Source organism: Periplaneta americana, chromosome 4, assembly GCF_040183065.1.
Source record: "Periplaneta americana isolate PAMFEO1 chromosome 4, P.americana_PAMFEO1_priV1, whole genome shotgun sequence".
Classification (NCBI taxonomy): Eukaryota; Metazoa; Arthropoda; class Insecta; order Blattodea; family Blattidae; genus Periplaneta; species Periplaneta americana.
Window position 1 is genome coordinate 119,087,275 of NC_091120.1, and position 22,944 is coordinate 119,110,218.

Sequence of the window (22,944 nt, forward strand, 5' to 3'; positions counted from 1 at the left end):
GAATATTGATATAATCCAGAACCTTAAGTTCCAATAAAGTTGAGCAAGCTACATCAACTATAAAAGTAATCAACTAAATAACCATTCTGGCATTAATGAATTATGATTCACAGTTCACTTTGACCTCTGTTGCATTACAATTTCAGCATTACTTGTCAGATAGAAATTATAACAAAGCATATACTATTGCAATTGCACTCTATCTCATTGCACTGTTATAATATGCTAAAAGTATACTCTACTACAATGCATGGAATGCACTAAAACTTGCATGCAACTCCATATGTCTACTAATATTTAGTTTCAAATTAGCCTATCAGTTACCAATAGATGATGCAAATGTCTACCATTACGATTTACTTTCTACAGTCTGCAGAACAATGTTGAAAGTATCTGGTGTTCAAAATTACCATCATGTATTGCTATGTAGTTTATCTCTCATAGTGCACTGAGGGCAATGCTTATAGAATCAAAAGAACTACACTATCAGCACATTAACTCATAGATGAAGATGCTTGAGTAAATGAAGCAAAGTAAATTACCTGCCTGTTACTGAATAATAATAATAATAATAATAATAATAATAATAATAATAATAATAATAATAATAATAATAATAACAATAATAACAACAATAATAATAACAACAATAACAATAATAAAGGTGTCATTAAGAACACACCAGTGAGCTTGATAGATATTAAAATAAACTGAACATTCACCTGGAAGAAATAAATAGCATTTGTCACATTTTTAGCATTATTCTTTGTAAAATAAATAAATAACCAAACATACAAAATAAACTTTCTATAAGCACTAACCGTAAATGTGGGCAATAAATCTTTGCCGCCACCAAATATCTGAAGTCTCTGCACAATACACTGAGAACAATCGCCTTGTGTCCGACCGGATGTGAAGACATTCAGGTCGGTCAATTCAGCTCTAAGTGGTACTACAGCAGCTGCTTTCTGTGTGTTGAGTGTAAGCAGTGTACTGTCTCGACCCCAGCCTACACGAAAATTTCTCCCCATCACAAGTGCAGTATCAGCCAAGCAGTGGGCAGACATCCGTCCCACACTACAGTGTGACAAAGGCACTACTTCTCCTTGATGTTTCAATACAGCTATCTTAGGACGCACAATTGGGGGATGTATCCAAGGTCCCACTGGTAAATGAGATGATGTTCTTACACGTGGGACATCCTCTGATCCTGTACAATAAGAAGGGAATATCTAACAAACAAAGTCATTAACATCTATTGCTACAAATTTATTTGCAGTATTTATTTCATATAATACAGTACACAACATATTATATAGTACATCTGGAGAGTACCTGCATTTGTAACCTAGAATCTGTTTCGATTAAGAAGTACTGACTTTTCAAGATAAATTTATAACGTGTACTTGCACATTTTACTCAAGTTATTAGTTCTTACAAACATATACAAGAAAACAGAAACATAAAAACTTTCCAAGACCGTAGTAATGTCTGAAATAATAATAATAATAATAATAATAATAATAATAATAATAATAATAATAATAATAATAATAATTTATTTTAGCTGGCAGAGTTAAGACCTTCTCTTCCACTCAACCAGCAAAAATTATACATACATATGTATGAACTTACAAGCTACAAAGAATTCAAGAATTTGATTTAGATAAGAGTTACATGTATACAAGAGTTATTTTTGAATTAAATAGCAAAATACTATTAACTATTAATTAAACAATGAAATACAAACTGTGTAGCAGAATTAAGCTAAAATACATAGAATTTTAATACATGTCAAATAATGTTAGATAATAGAAAGAGATTATTATCAGATCATTTTGAAAATACAGCACTATCAGAATGATGTCTAAAGGAAGAAGTAGTAACAATGTAGCCTGTGATAGTTTAAGTCAGTATGATTGGAGTGAATTGCTCAGAAGGTTATCCTTTAAGCTGTTTTTAAAAATGTTTATTGTCTTGCAGCCCCTAATACTTTGCGACAAGGAATTCCACTGTCACGAGGTGGATACTGTAAAAGATGATGAATAACAAAATGTTCTATGAAGAGGTATACCTAGTGTGCCACAGATAAGTGATCTGGTATTTACGTCATGGTTAGAGTATAGGTAAGAGAAACTAGACGAAAGATAATTTGGTGTTGAAGTGTGCAGAATTCGAAAGAGTAAAGACAAAGAGTGTAAAGTTCTACATTCTTTAAGTCGGAGCCACGAAAGACTTGTGAAGGATGGTGATATATGATCATCTCGTCAGATGTTGCACACATATCTGACACACATATTCTGAACTTACTGAAACTTGACTGACAGTTCAGAACTTAGGTCACTTAACAGAACATCACAATAATCGAAGTGTGGCATTACTAGGGTTTGTACTAGGGTAAATTTTAGTTGTTGGGGCAAGAAGTTTCTTAAGCGACTCAAACAGTGAATGGAGGAACAGATTTTTTTTTTATTGTTTCTTTAACTTGAAAATTCCAATTTAGATTATTACCGAAAAAGAAGCTAAGATTTTTTATGACGGATGAATAAGGGATTAGTGTGTTATTAAGTGTAACAACTGAAAGATTACTGTTATTAAAATGTTATTAACTAAATGCTTATGGCCAATAATTATAGCTTGAGTCTTACTTGGATTAAGTGCGAGTTCGAAATTGGCCATCCAAGTGGAGACAGTGGCTAGATCACAATTCAACTTATCAATTGATTCATTGATCGTATTGGATCGGGAATGTATGTACAGTTGTAGGTCGTCGGCATTGAAGTGATATTGGCAATACTGTAAGTTCTTTGATATGTCATTAATGTAGATAAAGAAGAGTAGTGGTCCTAATATGGAGCCCTGCAGCACTTCTGCCTTTGTGCATCGTCATTGGGAGAACGGATTACTAAGTGAAACATGCTGTTGGCGGTCACGTAAATAGGAGTCCATCCAGCTCAAGGTATTGTCTGACAGGGGCAAAGTCTTCATCTTTGCAAGAAGCAGGTCAATATCAACAGAACTATAGTCATTGCTGAAATCGAGAAGAGTTAGTGCCGTTACTTCACCCCTATCTACAGCTTCACGGATGTCCTCAGTCACATTAAATAGAGCTGTAGTAGTGCTGTGTCCAGGCCTAAAACCCGATTGATAGTCATCAAGGAGTTTGTGTTCGTCGAGATAGTTCGTAAGTTGTCTGTGTACAGTATGTTCTAATGCTTTTAAAAGAGTGGGAAGATTTGATATCGGTCTGTATTGGTTTACTGTAGATTTCGGTAAAGGTTTTACTAATGCCATTTTCCAGAGTGGCCAGTAGGACCCAGTCATAATAGATGCATTGAATATATGGGTGACAATCGACATGATCACATCTATTATTTTATACAGAAGAATGATATTTATATTGTTTATACCTTGGGCTTTAGATTTCATATGTTGCAGCGTCTTCATTATATCAGTCGGGTAATTGTATTTAGAGAAAAATTTATCCCACACAGGTTGGGGGTAAGATCTGAGAAATTCAAGAGTCTCTTGTTTATGTAATGGTTCAGGTGGAGCAGTGACAAAATGTTCATTTAGACTATTGAGTGACAAGTTGATGTTATTTACCTGAGGCTTTGCTTTTGTTAGACCCAGGTTATTAAGGTTATGCCACAATTCTGTCATACTGACTGAAGGTAGAATAAGGGAATGTGCATGGCGTAATTTAGCATTTCTTACTGCTTGATTACATTTCTTAAAACTTTGTGATTATTAAAAATCTAATTCATCCTTCTCTGCCTGCATTTACGATAAGCAGTGTCTCTGTCTGTCATGAGTAATTTTATGGCATCACACATCCAAGGCACAGGGCATCTACCAACTTGTCTGGTTTTCAAGCATGCATGTTTATCATATAACTGAATTATTAGATCGTTAAAATTTTCGATTTTGTCGTCAATGTCTGGTAAACTCCACACTTCAGTCCAAGGTAGGCTAAGTACGTCATTGATTAATTCATCATGCTCAATATGCTTCAAGTCACGGTATGATGTGAGGTTTATATTTTGGACAATACAAGGAATATTCTAGAAAGATTATGTCGTGAGCTGAGATACCCAGTGCTGATAGTTGTCCATTTGTTAATACTAGTTGAGGATTAGTCGTGGCAATAATGTCAAGAAGTGTCTCCGATTCCTGGATGTGGTATAATTAAAGTTCATCAAAAATATTTAACATTATCATAAATAATAAACTTTAAATCACGCGTAAAATATAATTAGGACTTCATTTGATAAATTAACAGGTTCATTCTTTTATTCAACGTTATTTCATAATAATAAAAGCTCTGCTATAAATATGTATTATTTATATCTCATAAAACAGATTCTCACAATCTATAAGTGTAAACTGTAACTTACCGATTCAGTTTGTCAGAAATGGCACAGAATACAGTTTATATTACTATGGATAGATTACAGAAAGAACAGTACTTATCCACTGGATTTCTTGGGTTATCAGCATGTTAGTCCTTGTCCTCTGTTTATTACAATTGAGCACATACATACCAATAACATAGCCAAAAATTCGAGTAAAAACCACTGATTCTGAGGCCTTCACCGAAGTCAGATATAGTTACCACAGGTGGCATGGATGATCAAAGAAATATTATGTATAATATGGTTATGATTGTCACATTTAGGGAAATTTCAGTGATATCACATTAACTTTCACTGACACTACTTAGCATTATAGTATTTACTGCCAAACTAGCTACTTTTGACTACACTTCCTTCATTTAAGCAATGTAAAAATCACCTTAAATGTGAAATTGTAGTGTTCTTAAGAAAAAACTAAAGTATTATTACACCAAAAAGCACTGTAATATAGAGCATGTGGACAAGGAGACAATATTGTTACACTTAATAAATTCAATTCTAGATAAATGTATCCTTTACAAATGAAAACGATTTTACTTGTAATATTCAATGTAAATGTTCATTTGCTTTTAAATTTCATTAGTACTGCAAAGGCTTAGTAGAGCTTTACTCTCCTTATATATTTATAATCTTGGATATCTTCCACTTCATTTTTACTTGAAGAGAACATTATTTGAAGTCACTGCACATATATGTAAAGATTAAGGTTTATGTCCTTTAACATAGATGAAATAATGTTCTTTCTTTAAAATTTCAACTATGTGTAAAGGTAAATTAAAACTGAACAGCAAACTGCCACATATAAGATTAATATGTCAGATACCTAGAAATACACATTTCGTTTATGCATAAATGAAATATTTTACAAAGAATCAGTAATTTTTTTACCCAACTTCTTGAAAATAAAATAAAATAAAAATTGTGCATATCATCACCCAAACTGTATATTGAAAATTATGCTATAGAAAAAACTACCAGAGTGTTTAGCGACAGATCTAAAGAAAAAGTGTAACATGTATGCGTGCCCTATGTGGTCACAACATAAAAGCTGCAAATACTAAATTGTAGAATATTTTGTTAAAATAATGCATTACTGAATTTTCATCCATCTTCACTACATAGTCTACTAAAATGCCTCTACTGCATTAAAAGTGTTGCTGATCTGGATCTGAAGGTGGATCCTATCTCATGTGGCAGTAGTGATCAGAAAATCTACAAGCATGATTACCAAAAGAAAACCTGTCCAAACATCTTATTTCACATTTACGCAAGTATCCAAAGTTCCTGCATGAAAAACTAACAACCTAACCATTCAAACACAACCGAAACTGTGTTACAGGTATATATTTTACCAAAATAATATGTTATCTTAGCATTTAAAAATAGGTTCGTAATTTATATCTGCACAGATCAAATAAAGAACAAGTAACTGTAGTTTACACTTTGATGTGGATGAAACTTCGTCATAGAATTGTACCTATGTTTCTATAGAAATATAAAATAATTTTTGTAACTAGTGTATAATCTTGGTTATTATGGTACAAGTGAATGTTTAGCGAGTGAGTGCTAATTTTCACAAGTGTTTATAATGAAAATTATACACGTGGTACATACAACATTTTATGCAATTCTTGTATTAAAATATGTAAGGAAAAAAAAAAACTATTATCAATTTACAAAATGTAATGTTATGACATTATGTAATGTTATGTTACGGATTGACACACAACCAAATAGATCACATCTTGATAGATAAACGGAGACATACTAGTATAGTAGATATTCGAACTTTCAGGGGTGCAGACTGTAATTCTGACCATTATTTGGTGATTGGAGAATTACGAAAAAGATTATCAGTAGCCAAGCGAGTAGAGCAACAAGTTAATATTACTAAATTCAATATTTTGAAATTAAAGGACGAGGAAACTAAGCAAAATTATCAGGTCGAAATTTCGAATAGGTTTGCCACTTTAGAAAGTTCCGACGAAGTTGAGAAAGAATTAGATGTTAATAGCATGTGGGAAAATATCAGAGATAGTATCAAAATTGCAGCTGAGCAGAGCATAGGTTATTATGAAACTAAGAAAAAGAAACCGTGGTTTGATGAAGATTGTTGCATGGTAGTAGAAAGAAGGAAACAGGCAAAATTGAAATTCTTACAGGATCCAGTTGAGGAGAAGAGAGATAATTATTTCAATGAAAAACGGGAAGCAAGTCGTACACTTAGGAATAAAAAGAGAGGTTACTTGAAGGAAAAACTGAATGAGGTAGAAACAAATAGTAAGAATAAAAACATTAGAGATTTATATAAGGGTATAAAGGAATTTAAGAACGGATATCAGCCAAGGGTAAACGTGATCAAGGATGAGAATGGTGACTTGCTTGCAGACTCTCCATCAGTCCTAAACAGATGGAAAAACTATTTTGCGCAACTACTAAATATACATACGCCAAATAGAAATGATCGGGACAAAATTGAAATACAAACTGCTGAGCCATTTATACCCGAACCCACGCTTTCAGAAGTCGAAATTGCGATAGAAAATCTGAAAAAGTACAAGTCTCCAGGTATCGATCAAATTCCAGCAGAATTAATACAAGAGGGTGGAAGTGCATTATATAGCGAAATTTATAAACTTGTACTTGCTATTTGGGAAAAGGAAATTGTACCAGAACAATGGAAGGAGTCCATAATTGTACCTATTTTTAAAAAGGGGAACAAAACCAACTGTGGTAACTTTCGAGAAATATCACTTTTGTTGACGTCGTACAAAATTTTGTCCAATATTCTTTTGAGAAGATTAACTCCGTACGTAGATGAAATTATTGGGGATCATCAGTGCGGTTTTCGGCGTAATAGATCGACTATTGATCAGATTTTTTGTATTCGACAGATAATGGAGAAAAAATGGGAGTATAAGGGTACAGTACATCAGTTATTCATAGATTTCAAAAAGGTATATGACTCGGTTAAGAGGGAAGTATTATATGATATTCTTATTGAATTTGGTATTCCCAAGAAACTAGTTCGATTAATTAAAATATGTCTCAGTGAAACATACAGCAGAGTCTGTATAGGTCAGTTTCTATCTATTGCTTTTCCAATTCACTGCGGGCTAAAGCAGGGAGATGCACTATCACCTTTACTTTTTAACTTCGCGCTAGAATATGCCATTAGGAAAGTTCAGGATAACAGGCAGGATTTGGAATTGAACGGGTTCCATCAGCTTCTTGTCTATGCGGATGACGTGAATATGTTAGGAGAAAATACACAAACGATTAGGGAAAACACGGAAATTTTACTTGAAGCAAGTAGAGCGATCGGTTTGGAAGTAAATCCCGAAAAGACAAAGTATATGATTATGTCTCGTGACCAGAATATTGTACGAAATGGAAATATAAAAATTGGAGATTTATCCTTCGAAGAGGTGGAAAAATTCAAATATCTTGGAGCAACAGTAACAAATATAAATTACACTTGGGAGGAAATTAAACACAGAATAAATATGGGAAATGCGTGTTATTATTCGGTTGAGAAGCTCTTATCATCCAGTCTGCTGTCCAAAAATCTGAAAGTTAGAATTTATAAAACAGTTATATTACCGGTTCTTCTGTATGGTTGTGAAACTTGGACTCTCACTCTGAGAGAGGAACATAGGTTCAGGGTGTTTGAGAATAAGGTGCTTAGGAAAATATTTGGGGCTAAGCGGGATGAAGTTACAGGAGAATGGAGAAAGTTACACAACACAGAACTGCACGCATTGTATTCTTCACCTGACATAATTAGGAACATTAAATCCAGACGTTTGAGATGGGCAGGGCATGTAGCACGTATGGGAGAATCCAGAAATGCATATAGAGTGTTAGTTGGGAGACCGGAGGGAAAAAGACCTTTAGGGAGGCTGAGACGTAGATGGGAGGATAATATTAAAATGGATCTGAGGGAGGTGGGGTATGATGATAGAGACTGGATTAATCTTGCACAGGATAGGGACCGCTGGCGGGCTTATGTGAGGGCGGCAATGAACCTTCGGGTTCCTTAAAAGTCATTTGTAAGTAAGTAAGTAATGTTATGACGTAGCAGACACATGAGTACTGGATATGACATAATACACATGGTTGCTAAGTAACTGTTTCTAAAACAATGTTATTTTGAAGCTTTTTCTAACAGGTATGTTGTATAAAATTGTATTGTGAAGGCAGTGATGACATCATGGAATACTAGTTGCTATGTAACCTTTTCTGACACCAGTGCCAGAATTAGACAATTTGTGAACGATTTATATCATAACAAGTGTGTTTTAATGCTAGGCTTGCATAAATAATAATTCATAAGCTATCCTTAAGTAAATGTTTCAATTGTGGTGCTAAAATTTACATCATTGAAAGTACTGTTGTTACGTGAAGAAAATACCTAACACTCGAACCAATTTCCTTTCAGTTGTAATTATTTAAAATGTAAACTATGTCCAAAAGTGTTACCTTGTTTGTGAAATTAATTTCTTCAATGATCTCTTCATACATCTTTTACTAACACAGAGTTACTTCATATCCTGTGACTATGAATTTGTCTAATTCAGCGGTTTCCAACGTATTGAAGATGTGACCCAATTTTGGGTGATACTTCTTTTACAACCCTCCATAACCATACTGGTACTTAACCTCATTCGAAAAATACAAATCCCTGTAAAATCAAAATCAACTATAATTTTACTCAAAATCGTGCATATCAGTCAACTTCTAATGTAAAAAGAGAAACTGGAATATGCAAATCTATTTTCCAATTCTCTCTGGCCTTCCTTGCTGATGATATATTTTTCGAACATTTGAACACTTTTAATAGTAATTTGCATGACTAAGATGTTAACATAATAATAGCCAAAGAAAAAATCGACGAAAATTTGATTTCTCGTCGACATCATTTAACAAAACGAAATTTTACTAATTGCAGTGTATTAAGGAACTCATGGAAAATTTAGCTAGTTACCATAGAGATTGTTTTTACGCTCATGCAATTAAATTTGCACAATTTTAAACAACAGCTTTTTGAGTATTTTCTGGAAGAAACTCAAAATAATTAAGACAGTCATAGATGGATATTGAATCCGTTTTTTAGATAGTTATATATTACTGGCTCAAATTAAAAAAAAGTATTAAGAAAAGATTCGCTGAAATATGCACCTACTGACAGAATCTTTAAACTATAACCTTACTTACTTAAGGAACCCGGAGGTTCATTGCCCCCCTCACATAAGCCCGCCGTTGGTCCCTATCCTGAGCAAGATTAATCCAGTCTCTACCATCATATCCCACCTCCCTCAAATCCATTTTAATATTATCGTCCCATCTACGTCTCGGCATATACAGTACCAGTTTTTGATCTAAAGAATGCAAGAATACCTCAAGCTTGCAAAAGCAGCTTCTATATTATTTTGATAGCATTTGCATAGTCGTATTTATGCAAAATAAGTATCTCGTCTATCATTACCATCAAAATAAAACAGAGAAATCTCCTTGAAATTGAAAATGATTTTACTGTATGTATTGAATAATAGAGATCAGATATGAGGAGCTACTTTCTGAAAACAGGCGCATTTATAACTACTAAAACATTTTTTTTATGTTCAACATCGTTTATGTTTCTAAATAAAACGTACATGTATGTTAATATAGCGTTTTTTGCTCTGTTTTGTAAATCATCTCGCGACCTCTCTTAGCTCTTCACATGACTCCCAAGGGGTTGCGACCCATACCTTGGGAACCATTGGTTCTAATTTGCCGCCTGCCACCTTTTCTGTATTCACTGTTACTTTCAGAGTACGTATACTTCATACCGCTATTATTAATAATGAAATGTTTGAACACATGCTACAATGTAAATATAAAACTTAACACGGAATAAACACAGTAATCAAAGATATTTTGTTACTACACTGCATAAACTGAACATTTTATCAGTTTTGTTTCATACATACCAACCTGCAAAACATTTTTGTTACATGTTCTAAACTAATACAGAAATTAAACAACTTCTGGAGTAAGACGAATATTTTTAATTTTCCAAGACATTTAAATAATAATAATAATAATAATAATAATAATAATAATAATAATAATAATAATAAAATGAATTATTAATAATAGAGTTACACTGTATCTACTTTTTTATCCTTATTATACAATGTTAGATGAAATACACAACAAGAATTAGAAACAGGATGGAACAATTCTGTTATTCCTTAAGTATTCATTTGTTACAAATCATTTTCACCAAATATAAACAACATACAAAAGAATTCACTACATTAAGATTTTCCTAATGTTCATAACCTAAACAAGGAAGGGACTGATGTTTTAAAAATGCTACAGTGATCCATAACCAAATGTGCAAAATTTTCTTAGTTCTGAATATTCCATTTCCATTCCTGATTAGACATATTAACTTGCATAATAAAATCACATTCTTCAGGAAAAATTTTAGTTCATTTCATGGAAAATTTGATAAATTAACATTTTTACAGCATATATGACATGACAAATCCACAGTATTAAAAATACTGTATATGTGTTTGCTCACTCAAAATAATTACTGGTTTTATCACACAGCAACTACTATGTAAATTATGTATTATATGACTATGTACTGCATTAGCTGAATACTTGTATTACTGAGCCATGTAGACTTGCAAAAAACATTCTCAACTATGGTCCGTGATAATGATGAATATGACCTGTGAATTTTCTCTTAGATGTTTATTTTATTTCCTAATCACTACCATCATAACTACTCTTATACTGCAAATTAATATTGAATTATTACATAACAGCTAAATTCCCAAACATACAATTTGCTAATACCCATTTTAATAATTCAATTAAAAAATTATTGTTTAAAAAGTAAATTTAGAGTTCCAATTATTGTATGATCTGTGTTTTTCTTTTTTTATTCTGTTATTTAATAAAATGTCTTAAAATTTAGTGGAATCTCCCTGAGCACGAGTACTGAATGTATTCCTTATGGGGGTGCTAGATATATACAAAAACAATATGTATCTTCGTTCTAGCAATAAATTATTATTATTATTATTACTACTAGGGCTACTATTAAATAACAGAAAACTAAATGAAGGGTACAAGCAAGGAACAATCTAAGTCACTTTTTTAAAGTTTCGAGTAAATGTCCTTTTAACGTTTAAAACCTTGTGACACAGCCAATAATGTTCATTCAACATAATTATTTTCACCATGTAATGAGAACACATTTCCTCACAACAATGGCCAACCATAATAATGAAATAAATTTTTACATGGCTTCCAGAGACAACAATGCCCCTCTGTGTAAAACTATTACAATTAATTATAACATTACATTATAAAGAAAGGGTACCTTTTATTTAAGAACTAGAGAATTTTGTTACATATTTTCTCACAACAATGGCCAATAATAATAATGTGAAGATAAAGTCAACCACTTGACAGGCCAAACCGGTCCAGAGAGTGGTGAGAGGCTAAGGCTCCCACCTTTACAGACAACAGGCATTTAATGGCAGTAGGGATGTCAGTCCTACGTTCCTGCCACCTTTACCCCCAAGGAACTGCCCCTGGTACTCATTTCTGTTAGAGGTTGAGTAGACTCCAGGGCCATAATGCAGTGGGATAGATTGGATCAATGGAAAAATCTAAAACCCCATCGGGAAATGAACCCACAACCTTCCAGCTTGCAACTTTACATAATGATAATAGTGAAATAAATTTTTTAAGGGTTCTAGAGACAACAACAGTGCCTTTCACTGTAAGACTATTATAACATTATTTTACTATGAAAGGCTACATTTAAATTAAAACTAGAACATTATTTTATGTTCATTTCATTAATTAATCTTTAAATTAATGAAATATTTAAGAGTTTGTGATTTTTTTTAAGTAGGAGGGTCAAAAAGTTTGCACTGGGGCTTGAGATTTATTGTGTTTATCCCTAGATTCTAATAAATCGAATTCCTTAATTATGTTTTTTTTTTTTTTTTCTTTTCAGTAACATTCAGAAACATTTGAAGCATTGATACTGACAGTTTTTTTTTCTTCTACATGATTCACTGCATGAATTCTTTTATCAGTATCTGCTAGTTCTTTACCTTGGGCCTCTTTTTTGGTTTAGCTGTAGAAGCTGCTAATCCTCCTTCACATTCTGAATCACTCACTCCTAAATCCATTCTTCCTACTAACAAACACTCATCTAGTTGATATGGCAAATTTAATTATGTTGTTGTTGTTTTCTAATACCAAGCATTTGACAATAAAGCCATTTGACCTCTTGCACTCCAATATTTTTCCAAAGATATTATCATGACTAGCCACTGAAGCACAGATTTTGAGGTGTTCCGAATCCATTTCTTGGTTTGAGTTGCACAATGGGCAGTTAGGGGACTGATATATCCAATTCTATGCAGGTGTTTGTCCAATCATGGCCTGTTGCCAATCTAAATGCAGCTACAGACGATTTTCGTGGTAAATCGGGAATTAACTGTGGATTTTGATGCAGAGAGTTCCATTTTTTCCCTTGGGATTGAGTTATCAAATTTTGTTTGTTGAAGTCTAAGTATGTAGATTTAATAAATCTCTTCACAGAGTAATATGTAGATTTAGTAACAGGTCTGTAAGTAGCAGTGCTGCCCTTCTTTGCTAATGCATCCGCATTCTCGTTTCCCAGGATTCCACAATGGGATGGTATCCATTGGAATACAATTCTTTTATTGAGTGATAATAATTGAGAGAGCATTTTAGTTATTTCTGCTGTTTGAGATGAAGGTGTGTGTTTAGAGACTATTGATAGAATAGCTGCTTTGGAGTCTGACAATATAACTGCATTCTTAAATTTATTGATGTAGCATAGAAGATTCCTGAGACATTCACTTATTGCAATGATTTCACCATCAAAACTTTTTGTTCTATATCCAAGAGATCTATAAAGTGAGAAGAGATAGCACGTAACACCTGCACTGGCACCTTGTTCTCTGGAGATCAAGGATCCGTCGGTATATAAATGAAGCCAGTTTTGTGGAGGGTACCTAATATTAATTGTCTCTAAAGACAATTGTTTTAGTATTTCAGTGTTTACTTCTGATTTCAGTATTTCTTCTGTTAAATTTAGATTATATTCTATATTTAATAGAGTTAAAGGGTTTGGTTTAATTTGTACGTTTTCTTTTAAAATCGGGATATTGATTTTCTGTTTTAATTCTTGAACAATGGATATGAAACTTTTTTGAGTTTTCAATCTACAAAGAGGACTGTATGAATGCCAATTGTCACCTGGTAATCTGATAAGTTTTTCATATTGAATCAGTGCTTTTTCTTCTATTGTCATTTTGATGCTGTTAATATTAGTGAGGAATCTCATAGAATCTATTGGAGTTGTTTTGATTCCACCAGTAATGAGTCTGAGAGCTTGGGTTTGAACATATTCTATGTCGTTTATGAAAGGTGAAGTAATTAAAATTTTTCCGCAGTATGTCAGCACTGGCTGTATAAACATTTTGTATGTAGTGTTCAAAGTATTCCTAGAGCATCCCCATTTCTTTCCTGCTAGTCTTTTTAGAAGGGAGAATCTTTTACGAGCTTTTTCAGAAATGTATTTCAAAGGGTTGCTCCATGTTAACATACTATCGAAAATAACTCCAAGATATTTGGATTCATAAGTACTAGGAATGTGTTAGCCATTGTATTGGATATTGAATTCTCTTTCTTTTTAACCGAGTGAAAATATTTGGTAGTTACTTTTGCTTAAATTGAGTGTCATCAAATTTGATGTATTCCATTCATGTAGTTGATTTAGAGCTTTAAGAGCAGAATTTTGAATTTTGTCTCTATGTCTGTAAGATCCGGAAGTCCACAAAACTATATCATCTACAAATAGTACCGTTTTTTATAATGCTTGATTAGGACGAAATAAAATTAACAGTGAAGAGTTTCAAAACACTGACAGTATTATTGCTACATTAAGTTGATTTGGATTGTTCTTTTTAATAGGAGCAGTTAACTTAGATTGATCTTTCATTGTAGGCCAGATTTTAAAAGACATTTTTAAGGGACTAGGATTGTTTTTCGTAAGCTTTAATCTGTTTCATATTATTATTCAGATCCTAAACTGGCAGTTGGCATCAAAATCTCAATTTTCGTTTTTTTTTTTTTTACTTAGATTGTTCTTTGTTTGTATCCTTCAAATATATTTAGTTTTATAAGACAGTGGCATCACAATAATCTACAGTAGTAAACAAGAACAATGAAAATGGAAATCCACACGCAAAGAAAGAAGGATGCGCACTTGCACACTATCAGTGCAAATTATTACATGGATCTGGGACACAAAAAATGAATATTAAAGCAGTTAAACACGCCACTTGCTTGACCATTCTTACCTCATCTTGTATGTGTCAAAGATTTTTATGTTTCTTAACAGTTCCAGTTTGAAAGAGACAGGGGAATCAATTAGTATTCGTTCTGCATGAAATTAATAGTAAAAGCTGAATCAAATATTATTAGTTAACTGAAATCAAAAAAAATATTTTTACTACCTCGTTATAAATAAGAAGTATTGTAAAATTGAAAAGTAAAAATGTGAAGCATAACATGTTTTTAGCATCTGTGATACCGAAAAAGTGATTCTTAATATGCTGTTTCTCCACAGACGATGGTAATTATAATTTTTTTAAATAAAGTATCTGCATTAATAAAATTATGCCTCCAATTTTTGGCCTTATAAGTAACATCTACAGGAATTACTTTACCAAATTAATGTAAACCTTGCTTTATGTATATAATACAAAATAAATATCTTATTTTCTATTATCTTTTTAAGAACAGTATTAAAGTTCCAATTTCTGAAACATTTCGAAATGTAAATAATGTTATTAGAATCTTATTAAAAACTACTAACATCTAGAATCTTATTAAAAACTACTAACATCTTACAAAATTTCTATTAATTTTGAATATCAATTTCTATAAATATAAAACTAATGTATGTGATACTTACTTACTTAAGGCTTTGTAAATGCTCACAAAATGGTTTATATATCCACTTAGAGATCATTTCACCTTGTGGCTCAGAAAATCTAATTTACACCATACCTTTTGAAGGTAGTTCAAGAAAATAAAAATTACAAACAGAAATATCATTAACATTATACTTGGTGGCGCCGAGCTGACTGACACATTTCAACCTTCAATTTGATTACATGCGTGGTAACTTCTCGTCGTTAGCGAGAGTGGGATGGATAGAGGAGAAGTTGCCATTTTGTATAGACTCATTGTCAGCTGGAATGTAGTCCTGGACTGTGCTACATTGTACTACCTCTGTTCGGCATTATTACAAAACGAAGTCTGTGACAGAAGTGCAGCATTTCTTTCGACGTCAATTCACTGTTGGTCGACATGGTCGAATACGTCTCAGATGCCATATTGGCTTGGGTGTGTAAATTTGAAGAAAGTGTAGTGTATTAGATTGAAACATGGAGCTCTGCAAACAGCCCGGATGCCCAAGAACTTGGAGAGAGTAAGATAATCTTTTGCATGCAGTCCTCGATGCTCAGTGCATCAGCAGTCTCACATTTTGAGTGTGAATCGAAAAAGTTTAGGGCTAATGCTAAAGGAGTTGAAATTTCATCCTTACAAGTTGGAAGTTTGTCAAAAATTTCTTGACAGAGACAAAGAACGAGTTGTTTTCTGTATTGCCATGCTTGGTTTGCTGACTGAAAACCTGGATGACCCACGAGGCCCATTTTCATCTTTTGGTCCATGTCAAGAAACAAAACATGCGATACTGGTCACCAGTGAACCCTGAAGAACTCCATGAAGTGCCATTGCACTCTTCTGAAGTGACAGTTTGGTGTGGAGTTGGTGGTTTGGAATTGTAGGTCCATATATCTTTGTCGACGAGAATGGATGATAACATGCCACTGATCCAGTGTAAATGAGAGGTACTGTTGGTGACTCGAAAAAGATGAGTGCGGAGTGAAGAGAAAGGATAGTGAACAGATAATGTTACAACAACAATGCAATACTTGTACTACTAGTAAGTAGGAATAATCTTTCCACTTACTAGTAGTACAAGTATTGCACCATTGTTGTAATGTTATCTATTATCCACCCTTTCTCCTCACTCCGCACTCATCTTCTCCTGAGTCACCGACTATATAGTAGGGAGCAAAGATATTGGCGGGTCGTACATAGCACATTTTTGCACGTACCACCCCCTCTCTTCTGACCTGTCCATTGGGATGACTGACTGGCAGTGTGTCGATGCGTTCGGGTGTAGTTGCTTGCAAGCCAATCATTGGGTATTGAGAGAGTAGTCATCGTAGCTGTTGTCTGTACATATTCAAACAGTAATTTTCAATACTAACAGTGGAATTGCTTCTGTCCCTAGTTGAGCGACATGTCTAGAAAGGAAAGGAATTATTTATAGTGTTTACGAATACTTAAAAAAACTTTAATTAATACAACAAATTAAAATTTTCGTAATATGATTGAAATTCTGGTTATTAAGAGAATGAGGAAAACAGGTATTAGGTCACTATAAGTTTAAGTGAAATATTTTAAGATCTGATAGTATATTGGCAATATACTCATTGCAGTGAAGTAAAAACCATTATATTATTATTATTATTATTATTATTATTATTAAATTTGCACTGATGGATTTCATTTAATATAGTATTACTAGCCATTGTTAAGTCAATTATATCATATAAAATAAAACCTAGGTACTGTCACAATACTATTTACAAATTATTTACATCGTCAACATTAGTGATTTTACTCACGGGACTGGCTTCATCTTTTCTTGCAACCCTTGTCTTGTTCAAAAGGTCTCTGGTCACTGCTGTCAGTTGGTCACCTGCTGTGATTCTTCCTGCCGGAAGGTCCCTGTTGACTTTCTTTGTCGCAATCCCAGGACCGCTGCCATCATTTTTGGCCTCATTTCTGAACAGCTGGAGCCATTCATCACGACTTCTACTCTTTGTGAAGCGGATGACAATAGGACGCGTCTTCCCTGGCCTGGATGGTATGCGATGTGCTACGCTTACATCATGCTGCACCAATTCACTACTGCCTATGACTTCCGATATTTGGTCAAAGAATTCATGAGTTGATTGTTCATCGATCTCCGGAACTCCAAATAGCATTATATTGTCTCTGCGTGTACTGCTGCAGATCACTCACTTCCTGTTTGAGATGGTCATTTTCTTGCACTAGCCTCTTCATCTCCTCCTGCGTGGAGTTGAGTTCATGTCTTGTGTGCGCCAATTCCTCTCTAAGACTGTCGAACTTGGAAGATATGAATTCAACTGATTTTCTTAGTTCATTCATCTCAAAATACGAATGCTATTCGATATCAGTATAGTAGTTATAAAATCATGTCGCATATTGTATACCAGTAGTTTGTATGATAACAAATGAAGTGTTCACATGTGCTGTTGTTTAATGAAATAATTATAATGCTGCGCACAGAAATTACACTAAATACTGACACACAGACAGTGTTTATATATAAACACTATTTCGATGTTACAGACTTTAGGTTACGTAGCGAGGAGTGAAAGATGTTTCGGAAGCGAACCTTCGAAGAACGTTTACAGCTAAAGTAGGGGTGGAACGTGGGTTGGGTAATATGAAGGGGTATATCTCCATCCGCTAATATTCCTGCTCCCTACTATAGTCTAATTGCCTGTCCAGTCAAGACACAGAGCAAGCAGCGGATACTCACACACACAATGCACTCTCATGCTGACCACTGCTCTAAATAAACTACTGTATAATAATAATAATAATAATAATAATAATAATAATAATAATAATAATAATAATGAGCGGCCGGGTAGCTCAGTTGGTAAAGCAGCTGGCTATGGGTTGGAAGGTCCGGGGTTCGATCCCAGGTGGTAACAGGATTTTTTCTCGTTGCCAAACTTTCAGAACAGCCCCGAGGTTCACTCAGCCTCCTATAAAATTGAGTACCGGGTCTTTCCCGGTGTAACTGGCGGTCAGAGTGTGATGCCGACCACATCACCTCATTCTAGTGTCGAGGTCATGGAAAGTATGGTGTTCTACCTCCATGCCCCCCAAATGCCTTCATGGTATGTTATGGGGATACATTTACCTTTTTAATAATAATAATAATAATAATAATAATAATAATAATAATAATAATAATAATATGTAACTGATAAAGAACAATTCAGGTGCCACTAGACTAGAGTTCGTCGTATATAATAAAATCATAATCAGGAACAAGTTCCAGACTGAGTGTATAATGCAGCTAAATATAAGACACTTTTGTGAAGATAATATAGTCCATGCATTCATTTAATGCTCAGACTGTGTCAAAGAGGGTGCTATCTTTTGAAGAGATAAGATAAGAGTTTGTTTATTGATTAGACCATCTCAGATGGCAATCACAAGACGTCTACCAATGATGTGGAGTAAAAAACAATGTCCTGTCTGGCGTTCATTGATGACGACAAAAAAGGCTAGCAATTTTAATTTCAATTCTAATTAAAATAATCTTAGAGCTTAATATTTATTCACTGTGGATGATAGTGGTAAATATCAATATATACTGCGGAACAAGACTTGAAATTAATTTTTACTGAACAATGAAAACGTAGAATTTTGTCCTTAGTACAGCATGAACTTCAGACACTACATTTTATAACAAATTACTTTCCATAGCAATTTAAAACCAAGCTGTGGTCACCAATGGTCATCTTAATTGATACTGCACAAAACAAAGTGGAAAATCTGTTTATTCTAACAATCATGAGTCCTCACAATCTCTACATGGATTTAGTACCTCGTGTGGCCTCCAATGAGTATGAATTACTGCTTGGCATCTACGAGACATGCTTCCCACAAGCCGCCGAATGTTGACTTGGGGTATATTCATCCACTCTTATTGTCTTTGCAAGCTCTTTTGAGTTTCTGCAGGCTTCGATAGCGCCCACAGACGCGTCTTTCAAGCATATCCCATACATGTTCAATAAGATTTGAATCTGGACTAATCGCTGGCCAATCCATTACAGGAATTTCATGCTCGTTCAGAAAGTTCATGGAGACAGTGACAATGTGAGCTCTCACATTGTCATGCATCAACACAAATCCAGCATCCATACATTCCATTACAGGCAGAATATGTTGCAATATATTCTCAACATAACCAATTGCATTTAGCCAGTCAGGAACGACGGTCAGAGCAGTTTTTGTTTCTAAGCTGATGTTGGCCCAGACCATAATTGAGCCCCCACCAAACCTGTCAATTTCAAGAATGTTAGGTTCAATGAGATGCTCTCCACGACATCTCCAGACACACAAAATCATCCATCACAGGAAGTCACAGAGAACCTTGATTCGTCAATGTCCAAGTTGCCAATTTATATGTTCCAGAGCGAATCTTAACCTTGCTCACTTATGATGAACCTTCAAACAAGGGGTATGTAGAGGTCTCCAAGCTCTCAAATTAACTTCCCACAATCTATTCCTGACTGCCTGGTCACTTACTACTATTCCATATATCGTTGGCTTAGAGTGTAAACCTGCTAACCGCCAAAAATAAAATTTTACAAGGGAAGGAAAAAACTAAGTTTAAATTACCTCTGAAACTTTAGGACTAAATCCAAAGTATGGGTGGCATTTGTACCTGTACTTTGGATTTGGTCCTAAAGTTTCACAGTTAATTTAAACTCAGTTTTTTGCTTCCCTTGTAAAATTTTCTTTGTTGGCGGTTAGCAGGTCATGAGCAGTGGATGTACACCGACGCAGAACAGAAAGAACTAAAAATCTGTCTTCATTTCCAGTTGCCTTTCATTTACGTCCTTGCACATGTCTCATTTCGTTCTGCCCTGACTCCCTATAACGTTTGACAGCTCTATACACAATTAATATAGAGTAACAGAGGCCATTGGCAATCTGATGATAAGGCCATCCCTGCTGGATGAGGGTGACAGCTTGTGCGACTTCAACTTCCCTGATACGAACCATTTTGTAGTTCCTTTGCAATAAAATATGAATTAGATCACAAGAATGACCACAGCCTCAGATATGTTCTAAAACGGCCATAGTCAAACAGAGAAGATCAAGCTAAATCGTATTGGTTTTCAGTACGGATGAATTACTATCTGGTTTCTTTGGACTGGGATGAAGATGAAAACCAAATGTTGTGTTTTCTGAATAGAAAAGATGTTAACGCAAATGGTTACAGCACAGCTATTGCTTTATATCAAGAATTTACAGCAGACAAAAGATCTGTTCCGTTAAATTCTTTGAGCAGTATATTTATGTTGGTACGATAATAATTGTTGTTGGTTAGTCAACTGTCCGGTCAGGTTTGAATCTCAGAAGTGACACCAAAAAGGCATCACTCATGAGACAACTAAGCCAGGAGATAATGGAGTGGGGCAGTCAGTACCTTTCTCCCTCCACTGCATTCATCGCTGACTAGTAACATATTACAGTAATCAGACTTCAGATTTCTACAAACAATTATACTTCCTCTGACACATATCGTCAAGTGAAATGTAGTGCCTGATAATAGATGAACATACCAGCCAGAACCTCAATCAGGGGTAAAATAATTATAACCAAGAATAATCTTTGCAATAAAAATGTGACACCACTTGACATTACAAGTACTGATGCACTCAAAAAAGATATATCCAACACAAAGTCTTTCTCCCAAGTATTAATTGGATACTCGGACTATAACAGAGTTAGTGTAGAAGAATGAATACAAATATGCAACCTGAAGAGAAATGTTAATATAATTTTAGTTTTATTTCCACATATTACTTGTCCTTGTTCAATATTTTACTCAATGTCAACGACATGACTGTTGTCATTGAAGTTGTTTCTTTTATCCTACGATAGACAGTTTAGAAATACAGAAAAAATTAAAATTTCGCTGTACATTTTAATTCTTGCAACGAGAAATCGTCATGTGCAATAAGTGAGGAAGAGACAATATTCTATTCTTACAAATTTAAATGCGATGCCAGAAAGTCTGGAATTGTTGTTTGTTACGTTCAGTCTCACTAGATAACAAAAAGTGTCAGCCTCATCAGACAACAAAAACAATCTTCGCACTGGTTGGTACTGACTGAGCCCACAATCTCCTTTCTTTGTGGGCATACATACTCAACATTAATAAAAGCAGGTAAGAAATCCAAGAAGCAACAAAATATATTTAAATTACATGGAAATAATGACAACGGTGGTGATGATGATGATGATAGTAATAATAATAATAATAATAATAATAATAATAATAATAATAATAATAATAATAACACAATTAGCATATCATTATAGTGGCAGGAAGATTGTAATACAGAGAAATCATTCCTCAGCTGACTTAGCAGGGAGTGCTCACTGCTGATCCTTGGGCAGTTAAAATAAAGCAGATTATTCTTCCCTTATGTCAACAATTTATAACTGATGCATCTAGGTTCTTCTTTTCTGCAAAGATGATTTACCATATTTATTCGAATATAATATACATGGTACATTTTTTTATCATAAAATCCAGAAAAAAAAATTACTGGTGAATATAATACGCACTTGTGCTAAAAACCACTCAAGATTAAAAATATATTATCAAGACAGATTATAAAGGCATTCTTACCTCTAGCTATACATCACATTCACTCTCACTTGAAGTATCAGAACAGAAACTTCCAACAGGTCTGGGTTGATGTCAGAACAATGATTGACAATGACTGAAGTCGTGCCACTCTCTTATCAGTAATTATTGGTTCAATTATTTTGGTTTATTTAATGATGCACTATTGTCAAAAGTTATATGCATAAAAATCAGAAAAAAAAGTCTTAAATCATTACCACAGTTAAAAATAATATTAGAATTAATAATGATTGTCAAAAATGGACATAAAATTACGAATAAAAAGTGCACAAAAAAAAAAAAGAGAAAAAAAATGGCTGTTTCCATCAGTGGTTCCCACCATATCTCATACATAGCATAAATTGAGCTACTTAAATTTCTTTGAGTATGAGTGTGTGTGCGAATATAATACACCAAAGAATATAATACACATCCCAGTTTTAAAGACATTTTGTTAAAAAAAAGTGCGTATTATATCCGCGTAAATACGGTAGAATTGCATCTGTGTTTGGCGCAACTTCATTTGTTGTTGTTTAGTCAACTGTCCGAAGACAGGTTGGAACCTCATAAGTGACGTCAAAAAGGCATTACTCGTAAGGCAACTAAATCAGAGATAGTGGAGTAGAGTGACCAGAATGAATATACTCTGCTGGTGGAAGGGGGGAGGTGGACACTAGCAATATTGTTTGAATCAACACAAGCATCTCAAATGTTAGCAAAGACGAAAAACTCTGTACACAATGGCTGCAAGCACTAAAACTGTGATAGTTGAAAAAAATCGTTACAAACAAATTCTGTATTTTACAATTCATATTGGAGGTTAGAACAGTCAATCCTTGTAACTGATTTGTTCAGTACACA

At 34.0% G+C, this 22,944-nt stretch overlaps 1 protein-coding gene across 4 annotated transcripts in view; it reads right to left on the reverse strand.

Moving 5' to 3' along the window:
- The window catches only part of Nup98-96 (nuclear pore complex protein Nup98-96), a 431,225-nt gene that overhangs the window by 142,666 nt on the left and 265,615 nt on the right, over window positions 1–22,944 (reverse strand). For all 4 annotated transcript variants that reach the window (XM_069823886.1, XM_069823885.1, XM_069823884.1 and 1 more), the window contains one exon: window positions 822–1,210. In XM_069823886.1, coding sequence (XP_069679987.1) covers window positions 822–1,210 — 389 coding nt within the window. The remainder of the gene's footprint in view (window positions 1–821; window positions 1,211–22,944) is intronic.